At 41.6% G+C, this 10,397-nt stretch overlaps 1 protein-coding gene across 1 annotated transcript; it reads left to right on the top strand.

The window, feature by feature from the left end:
* Nucleotides 1–3,285: 3,285 nt before the first annotated feature.
* gpr137ba (G protein-coupled receptor 137Ba) lies at nt 3,286–8,139 on the top strand. Its single transcript, XM_075476296.1, has 7 exons — nt 3,286–4,009; nt 5,186–5,235; nt 5,346–5,568; nt 5,913–6,059; nt 7,027–7,155; nt 7,389–7,510; nt 7,624–8,139. The coding sequence occupies exons 1-7, from the start codon at nt 3,647–3,649 to the stop codon at nt 7,742–7,744; spliced, it is 1,155 nt and encodes a 384-aa protein (XP_075332411.1). The 5' UTR covers nt 3,286–3,646; the 3' UTR covers nt 7,745–8,139.
* The last annotated feature ends 2,258 nt before the right edge of the window (nt 8,140–10,397 follow it).

Raw genomic sequence — 10,397 nt, 5'->3', positions numbered from 1 at the left:
GTTCAGCTCAGGCTCTGTGGGGGCTAAATTTATTCTCTTCCAGGGAAATTCTTTCTCAACACTGAGTTCATCATCAGGAAACATTCTATTTAGATAAGATAAAAAGCTCAAAGTTCACACAACTCATGTCCAAACTCAGGCCATGACCTGTGGAGAAAGGTCACCAACAGACACAGTTATGTTCAAAAGGTTCACAAGGAAAACAGGCTGGGAACAGCTGCTCTTTCGGTCAAGTCTTTTCTGCACGAGCAACCTTCTTGCACCGCCTTCAGGCCAAAGTTGAATTTTTCTACATACAATTTAATGTCAACATTTCTGTGATGGTATATCTTCCCTCAAAACAAAAGTGTCTCACTGCATTTGGTGATTCCTTAAACCTAACATTAAAACATAGTATATATATATATATATATATATAATTTCTTCTAAAATGTCCCTGCTTAAACACATAGTTTAATTTGGAATCATTGGACTGCATGTCAGGTAAATCCAAAATCTTTCCATCCACATATACAAATTGCAATATACAAAACTAATGTGCCACAGATAGGATGGTAGTTTTGTAGTGGTCACCCCACAAAAAACTTTGAACATTTTTACCACACTAATAATACATGGGTATAGAATAGATATATAGAAGAGATTTATGCGGAATATCTGTTTTTACAGGATCACACAACTGCCATGCCAGATTATGTACTTAGTTATTCGCATTTAACGAGGTAAAAAGGACCTTTTAAGTTTTAATATCTCTTACTTAAATGTATCCTGGCAAAGACAGAAAGCTGCTCAATGACAAATAATGGTGAGGCACTCTAAATTGGGATGTAATTGTGCACGTCTCATCGTAGTCACTGAAGTCCATTTGTCCTTTTATATTGTTTATGCATCCAGTAATAATCAAACGTTTGAACTCACCTTCATTGAGGGACTGAATTGCTGAATTGCAAACCACAAAGAGTAATGAAGCATTCGAAAGACTATTTTGCCTCAGTTTTGAAAACTTTGCACTGAAATTGTCTTTCTGTTTCGTAGTTGAAAGGTGCCACCTTCTGGTCGTCCTGTGAAAGTTGCAGTATGTGCAACTGCTGAGGAAAGTTCCCATAGAATTGCACTGTCATTCATCGATATAAACCAAATAAACTGACAGAATGTATGTTGAAATAATAGATGTACAGTATATGTATTCAATCTTTTTTTTTAATTAAATATATTGTTAAAAAGTCTTCAGAGAGGAAACTGCATGCCTCTCTACAAAACAAAATGTAGGGATACTTACCCTGGAGGTAGTGATGTCAGTACTGATGATTTGTCACTGATTTTGTGAGTCTGTTTCCTCAACCCATGTTGCCTGGTAACCAGCAGGCAGTTATCTGATATGTCCATAACAGGATACCGTGGCCTGATAATAAGACTGAAGTGCTATTTCAGCATCACCCCATTTTTTGTAATTTGTCGTCTACTGTCTGGCAAAGCCGAAGATGTGGGTGATTTAAAGGGCCAGAGCCAGGCTGTGGAAGAAAGAAAGTTAATATGAATACCTGATGAGTCTGAATATGAGTGAATTTGGTGTTCATTCCCATACTCCACATCTAACAGGCCAAAAACAACACAATCGAAAATGAAGCCAAGAAGGAGGCCTTGCCGCTGACAGCCTCCTGTTTGCTGTGGCGCCTGGGCGGCAGTGTCCCTGTGTGGCAAGAGATGAATGTATCACAACAGTCAAAGGTGAGTGGGAGTGACCTCCATCCTTGTCCTCCCTCATGTTCACATGCCCCAGTCCTGTAACACAAAAACCCTATTATTTATGAACATAACAAACTTCACATAATAGCTAAGCTTCTTCTTGGGTCACCAGAGTTTGGCACTGTGGTCTGAAGTTTTCTCTGGAGGAATTAAAGGGGAACCCCAGTGATCTCACGCAGCAATATCAGTTTGGGTGTAACCATATGTTCTTTTCAGTCAATGAAAACAATACAAAAACAAAAACATACAAAAGCTTCCGTGGCTCTGGAGGAGTTTTATAAAAATCTGATGACATAACCTGGACATCACCAGAGCCACAATACTCCACGTTTTTATCTGAAAACCTGCGTTTCAAAATGCAGCTGTGAAGTTAGGGCGGCGTGGGTGGAGAGAGTCAGAGAACAGACGGATGAGTTGTACAAAAAATTGCAGGATTCGTTATTTTCGGACCGTGACTCAGAATAAGACCTGAAACCCAGGATGAGTGGGCGTCGGCTGAATCATTCTAATGCTTTTATGTAATTCAAAATCCAGGTTTTACTGAGGCTCAGGGCCCGAGCAGGTCAACACATTAACGTAAACCAAAACATCCATCCATTCATCCATTTTCTACAGCTGCTGGATTATACAACAGTGAGTGCTGGATTTCTGTGCGTGTTATCAATAGCTTGTAGAACCACCTTTGGCAGCAATAACTTGATAGCTTGATAATATGATATTTTTTCTGTATGATGTTTCCAGTCTCTCACACAGTCGTGGAGGAATCTTGACCCACTCTTCTATTACAATGTTGCTACAGCTCATTGAGGTTTGTGAACATTTGTTCATTCACAGCTCTCTTAAGGTCCCACAGCAGCATTTTCAATAAGCTTGATAAGCTTGATTCTTTACTTTTTCAGCCATTCTGTTGTAGATTTGAGGCTGCGTTTGGGATCACTGTCCTCATCTTTGACTCTAGATCACTTTGGTGTACAGGAGGAGTTCGTGGTCGACTCAGTGGCTGCAAGGTGTGTTACAAAAGAAGACCAAATCATCACCCCTCCACCACCATGCATGGCACTTGTTATGAGTTGTTTGTGCTGAGAATGGCTTCGGTTTTGTTAAATAAACACTGACACAGTGTAATAGGTCATGTGTTGGTTTCTATCTGTGTTTGTATTTTTCATTTTAAGACCAGGTGATTAAATCTATATATATCATTAAAAGTGAACTTTCTTTTTGACATGGCTTTACATACATCTAATTCTAATAATCGTTATATGACATTAGTAATATTCTCAAATGTAGCTTTTGGAGCCATATGTTTACTTGACCTACTATGTTTCTGATGCTCCATGGTGATTTTGCAGTATTGACCTGTTTCTAAGATGAATGTGAATTTTCTTTCGCGCATCTTCCTAAAATGAAAGTAAATACATGTAACAGCTCGGAGCTGCCCTCCTGGGATCAGAGCAGTGGTGGGAAGCTCCATCACAGGGTTAAAGGTACAGTAGTGTGCGTCAGCTGATGCGTAACGTCACGCAACGAGCTCGCCGGGAGGAGAGGGCTGGTCCCCGCACGGAGCTCCAAGCTGCAGCAGCTCTCATCGGCTTCCTGCCCGCTGCAGCTCCCGAGAAACGGACCGTGCTCATCGCAGATCATGTGCTCCCTCACTGGCCGTCTCTGCCTCTGCTTCAGGAAGTTGGACCAGTTTCCTTCTCAGTCGCTTTTCTCGTCTCGCGCTCCGTGACAGCCGCATCCGCAGCTCTGATTTCTTCCCCCAATTCCGCTTTTTTGCTGCGGCTTTCACCTCTCCTCGACCGGGCCTGAGTGCCCGAGAGGCTGGCGCTGTGAAGCCAGCGAGCGGCAGCCAGCAAACACAGCCCCCCCCACACCCCCTCCCGGCCGGGGGGAGCGGGTCATGGAGGCCCTGGTGCAGGAGAAGGAGTCCCTGCCTCTGCCTACTCTGAGCCCAGCCGTCCCCCCCTACGTGACTTTGGGGCTGACGGTGGTCTACACGGTCTTCTACTCCCTCCTCTTCATCTTCATCTACGTGCAGCTCTGGCTGGTCCTGCGGTACCGACACAAGCGCCTCAGCTACCAGACTGTGTTCCTGTTCCTGTGCCTGCTGTGGTCGGCCCTGCGCACCGTGCTCTTCTCCTTCTACTTCAGGAACTTTGTCACAGCCAACACTCTGGGACCCTTTCCCTTCTGGCTGCTCTACTGCTTCCCAGTCTGCCTGCAGTTCTTCACTCTCAGTCTCATGAACCTTTACTTTGCACAGGTGAGTGAGCAGGATTGGATGCTGTGAGTGCCATCGCAGGTTTTCATGTGGCGTCACTCATCTTGCGCCTTATTCCATACAGTAGCTATGTGTTGATCAGTGAGTTTTAAAAGAGCCCCCCACCTCCAGTGAGAGAGGATGGATGTTTGAGCATCAATCTGTCGGGTGTGATGTGTGTGCAGAGATTGACACGCAGGCTCATTCGGTGTGTGTGTGAGCATTGGGAGAAGTGTGTAGGCCAGAGTTGTGAAACAAGAAGCCGGATGCACTGATAACAGACTGCACTGTGAAGAAGGAGACCATTTCTGACAAAGAAAATACAGGAGAATCTGAGCGAGAGAGAGTGCACATAACTTTATTCCAACAACGTAACCTGATTACTTTAAAAGGACATTCAAGTCAAGTATCTTCATGTCCTGCCTGAAGGGAAACTGTCTGAGCTGAAATCTTCTGACATTTCCTTGGCAAAATATGAAATAACAAACAGTGATTGATATACAGCTCAGGTCTATGCAGCTTAACTTTCTCATTTAACAGTCAATCCAGCAAAAAAAACAAACAAACACACGTATCTTGGACTGAGCATATGATTAGTTATGTAGTTAAAAATCCCACGAATAACAAGAAAAGGGCCACAGCTTCTGATTTTTTTCCATAACTGGTTCATTTCTCATCTCAAGGACGTGAGGTCCACTGCATAAAATGGGAGAAAGTTTGCAGTAAGCTGAAATGAAGATGCAGAAATGTGTGAAACTGCCCGGAACACGTTTGAATGCTTAACCTGCTGCCACTAGAAGCTCCTGATAATAAGGAGTCGGCCATTCAGTGAATATTACACGTTGCTACCAGTGTAACGTTTAGATCAGCTACAAAGCGGGACGCGGTGAATCATTTCTTCAACTGCTCGCATAATCCACATATCAACTAATAGCTCCTCTGGCCTCTGCCTGAAGCTTATTTTTAGTATAATCCTCTCAACCATCGTTGACAACTTAAAGTGTGTCTGAAAACGCTGTTTCACTGCGCTGGGTGAGCATTTCAGTCACGAGGTTCCTGTTTTATAAGAATGTCTAGTTTTTATTTTTCATATGAGCCCAAGGAATAGAGAAGTGAAAACGCTTTACCAAAGCAGCGTGACGCATTTGCATGACGCACTGTCTTGTTTTCCTTTCACAGGTCGTATTTAAAGCAAAGTCGAAATATGCACCAGAGCTGCTGAGGTACAGGTGAGAGCCGTGCTGAATGGTTTTCAGTTGGTTTCCATCACAGTTTATGTTTTGGTGGGGTTGAACGGTAAATGTATTCTTTTCTCTCTCTCTCTCTCCCTGACTGCCAGGCTGCCACTGTACCTCCTCTTCCTGTTCATCAGCCTGGTGTTTTTAGTTGTGAATTTAGTGTGTGCCCTCTTGGTGAGGATGTCCTTCGCGGAGGCACACACCATTGTCCTAGTGAGGGTTACGATCAACGACACACTTTTCGTCCTGTGTGCCATCTCCCTCTCCTTATGTCTGTACAAGATTGCCAAGATGTCGCTGGCCAATATTTACCTGGAGTCCAAGGTGAGACAGAACTCGTTGGGCCAGATGTGACTCTGAGAAGTGAGCGGAGGGAGTTGCCACTCATGAATATGCAGTTCAACACATTATTTATGCTTTGTACATGCTGCGTACACGTCACGTATGCGTGACTGTACTGTGCTGTGTAGTATGGCTCAAATAAGACACCATCTTTTGTGTTTTATTTAACAACTTACTAAAAAAAGCCTCATTTTATTAAGAAAAAAAGCCATTCCTACCAGTTTCTATGAAGCTTATAACGATTTTCACTGATGTTTTCACCAGGTCACATTTCATTTCAGCCTAATTGTGAATGTCTGGTTGATACTATGTATGATCTTGTGCAGGGGACGTCTGTATGCCAGGTGACAGTCATAGGAGCCATCGTCATTCTCCTGTATGCATCCAGGGCATGCTACAACCTGGTCGTGTTGGCACTCTCAAACAAGAATATTAACTCATTTGACTACGACTGGTACAACGTGTCGGACCAGGTAAATCATCAGAGGTCATAATGCTTGGAAGGAGAAAAACTGATTGTCCTGAGTTAGATGAAGAGAATGGCTCCACTTTGCAGTAAATATGAGGTTGTGGCCAACAGCCAGTTAGCTTAGCATAGCACAATTACATTTTCCAGGATACCAGGAGGAATTGAAACGGTATGAAATCTGCTGCCAAACACCTCTAAAGCTCACTAATACAGAAGTCACGGTATATCCTGTTTAATTCCAGTGTGTTTTCATTGGGATTTACAGGCTAAGCTAAGCTGCTAACTGGCTGATCAGCTCATATTTAGTGCACATGTCAATTGTCTGATTTAAGTTTTTGAAATTAGCCCCAAACTAGTGTCAAAATGGCAATCTTGAAGATTTCAGTTCTGCTTGTTTTTCATACCTGTAGTTACTTTGGGTCACAGGTCACTCTTATCACTCCCTGCATTGTGGCTATGACCAATCTGCTGTAGAAATATACACACACAAAAATATCCCAGTTTCATAGACACATTCTTGATGAAAAGCAATGGTTAGTGCTAAACTCAGACCCGTAACATTTCCTGTGACTATTCATCGTGAAAATTTGGCAGATTTGCCATAGAAAACCAACTAAAATGTCTAGCAATCCTAAGGCAAAACAATGTGGAGTGGGGCTGGAAACCAAAGTCGTGAACTGCGGTATCTTTTAGGGCAGTTTCAGGCCGGGGAATTTGCATAACAAAACTCAGTGTACCTCAAAACCGGTCACAAGAGCACATAGTTTTAAGGTTCACAAACTTCTCTGTTGCTTTAAGTAACATGATATAATTTTTTTTTTAAAAAGATGTTGCTATGACAACTTATCAGGTATGAGGTAATCTTGCGACCCAATTTTAATCATTTTACGAAGACTTCACTCTGAACGTGTCATGTTTGTGCTGTTGACTCTTTTTCTTTTCTAAAATTTGTTTTTTCTTTTTTTTTCTAGGCAGATTTACAGTCAACTTTGGGCGACACTGGCTACATCGTTTTTGGAGTGATTTTATTTATATGGGAGCTGCTCCCTACTTCTCTTGTGGTGTTCTTCTTCAGAGTTCGGAAGCCTAACCTTGACAGGGTGAGCCAGCAGTTACACTGAGCCCAACCTGGGGATCAGGATAGGCTCACAGCATGATCTTTAAAAGGTTCAGTCAAATTAAAAGCCAGCTGTCATCGCTGTCATAGATTCATAAGCAAACAGGTTGGGAAGCTCTGCTTCAGATTATCTGAAACAAACTCTAAAGTTTTTGTACGCTGATCACCATCATCGCTGCCTGTGCTGACTTTATTGTTTGTTTTTGGCTCCTGCAGAGCGGCTCTGGCCTTCCTGGTCATGTCTTCTCCTCTAGGGCTTATTTCTTTGACAACCCACGGCGATATGACAGCGACGACGATTTAGCGTGGAGCGTCATGCCTCAAAACATTCAAGCCAGGTAAAAAAAATGTAAAAAAAATAAAACGCCACGATCCTGTCTGCTGAAACCTGCCATGCATGATGTAGAAATGCAGTGAAATTTAACGGATGTTTTCTTTTTGGACGCTCCAGCCTGGCTGCCGACAGTTACGAATGGGGGAGCCAAAGCAGCGGCGGCATCGCTGCCTCCATTGGAGGCGACGACAGCTACAACTTCCCTCCTCCTCCTCCGGAAGAGCTCAGCCATTACTGAGTGCAGTTGGGGATGGCTCCTGCGGACCTGCAGCGTTGCTTTTCATCTGTAAATTTTTTGCACAGTCTGTTACTGACCGAAGCACATGTGGAATAAAGAGGCTCGAAGCTTCATTCTGGAGACAAATTAACAGACTTCTCTTTGCCAGTATACAAAAGGCCAAGTGATGGGACATTAATTTTGCACACCTCCCGTACAAAATATGATCTGCTATTAAACATCTTTGATTGTATAGTTTATATTGAATACAACGTAATATATTTCTTGACCTTTGTGATATGTACTGCATTACCTTCATGTACTGTGTATGAGCATACTCTTTTTCATACAAATATGTTTATATAGAGGAGATATTCATTTAATTCGTATTAAACAAAAGTTTAATTACTTTAAAATGAATTCATTACATTTGTGATATAACGAATGAATGACGACTTGGTTGACGTTTTCCCTCTTTCTACGTTGCTCTTTACAGTTTTTTTATACAATTTAAATGATAAAGCCGTGACCTCAGTAGTTCATGCTTCAGCGTAGTTCATTATATTATTGGCTTTGCAGAACAGGTCGACACATTTAACCATCGAAATTTGAGCTATATTTGGAAAATAATCTTTCCTTACACACAATCATGTCAGTACATCACTGCGCTGGAGAGAAATTGTTGGCTTTTTCATTGTGTTTTACGAATCATGTCAGTGGAGACGTAACCATGACATTTGGTGTCATGATTTTTTTAAATTAAAGTAGTGGGTACACCTTTGAAGCCGTAACGTTAGCTTCTTGGGTTTTAAATGAGTTGGCAGTGATGAGGACCTGACAATGAAATGATTTGTTCTGACAGGTGATTCCAGAGACAGATGAATGATTGGAGAAAAAAAAAAAGGGCTCCGAGAGATTACAACCCCTGGCAAAATTATGGAATCAATATGGAATCATGAAAAACAAAAGAATGCTCCAACACATCACTAGTATTCTGTTGCACCACCTCTGGCTTTTATAACAGCTTGCAGTCTCTGAGTCATGGACTTAATGAGTGACAAACAGTACTCTTCATCAATCTGGCTTCAACTTTCTCTAGTTGCTGTTGCCAGATCAGCTTTGCAGGTTGGAGCCTCGTCATGGACCATTTTCTTCAACTTCCACCAAAGATTTTCAATTGGATTAAGATCCGGACTATTTGCAGGTCATGACATTGACCTTATGTGTCTTTTTTCAAGGAATATTTTCACAGTTTTTGCTCTATGGCAAGATGCATTATCATCTTGAAAAATGATTTCATCATCCCCAAACATCCTTTCAACTGACGGGATAAGAAAAGTGTCCAAAATATCAACGTAAACTTGTGCATTTATTGAAGATGTAATGACAGCCATCTTCCCCAGTGCCTTTACCTGACATGCAGCCCCATATCATCAATGACTGTGGAAATGTGCATGTTCTCTTCAGGCAGTCATCTTTATAAATCTCATTGGAACGGCACCAAACAAAAGTTCCAGCATCATCACCTTGCCCAATGCAGATTGGAGATTCATCACTGAATATGACTTTCATCCAGTCATCCACAATCCACCATTGCTTTTCCTTAGCCCATTGTAAACTTGTTTTTTTCTGTTTTGGTGTTAATGATGGCTTTCGTTTAGCTTTTCTGTATGTAAATCCCATTTCCTTTAGGCGGTTTCTTACAGTTCGGTCACAGACGTTGACTCCAGTTTCCTCCCATTCGTTCCTCATTTGTTTTGTTGTGCATTTTCGGTTTTTGAGACGTATTGCTTTAAGTTTTCAGTCTTGACGCTTTGATGTCTACAGGGTGATTCCATAAGTTTTCCCTCTGCTTGGTCCAAAAAAAGTAACCGTTACTGACTGCCACAATGTTTTTTCTTGATTTCTTTTAGTGTTTCTTAAAGCCAGAAAGTTGCCCTTTGAAATGACTTTAGTTTTGTGTCATGTCTGTGATCTGCTTTTTTTCTACAAAATGAAATAACTGAATGAACATCCTCCATTCCATAATGATTCCATCATTTTTTGCCAGGGGTTGTAGTTCTGTGCATTTTACACTTCCTTCTGTCCTGTTGTCCAATAATCGATTTGGGTCGTGTTGAAATACAAGCACTGTTTCAAAGGTTTGGAACATTTGTTACGAATATCTAAAAGAAAAACCAACAATTTATTCATATTTTTACGACGGGACTGTCACTCACCACACAGATAACTTCTAACAAATCCCAAATTATCCAGAGCAACACTAAAGATAAAAAAAAAAAAAAAAAGACACAGATCACATTCTACAGATTAAGAAAAACGAATCTTTACCTTTAAGAGGGACGGAACAAACCGACCAGCAGGCTCCGTTCTGAGAGCGTTAAGTGCATGATGTTCCCTGAAAGTTTAGACTTCAGGGAGTTAGAGTTTTAAGCTTTGCGACTAAAACGTAGAGATTGTCCTAAAATGTTCTAAATTGGTTTTAAAAGAATATAAGCAAGTCACACTGAAAACAAACAAGGAACTCTGGTGTATAATGTCGAGTGTTAAATGATCTCAGATGGGGAAAAAAAAGAAAAAAGATCAACTTGCAGAGCATTTAATGCAATTTTCTGGCTGTCAGTGCCACTACTTAATCAAGGTGATAAAATGTTTTCACTAGTGAAACAATGCT

This window comes from Odontesthes bonariensis, chromosome 2 (assembly GCF_027942865.1).
Source record: "Odontesthes bonariensis isolate fOdoBon6 chromosome 2, fOdoBon6.hap1, whole genome shotgun sequence".
In the NCBI taxonomy this organism is placed as follows: Eukaryota; Metazoa; Chordata; class Actinopteri; order Atheriniformes; family Atherinopsidae; genus Odontesthes; species Odontesthes bonariensis.
The sequence above is the reverse complement of the archived record's forward strand: the minus strand, read 5'-3'. Positions and strand labels throughout refer to the sequence as shown.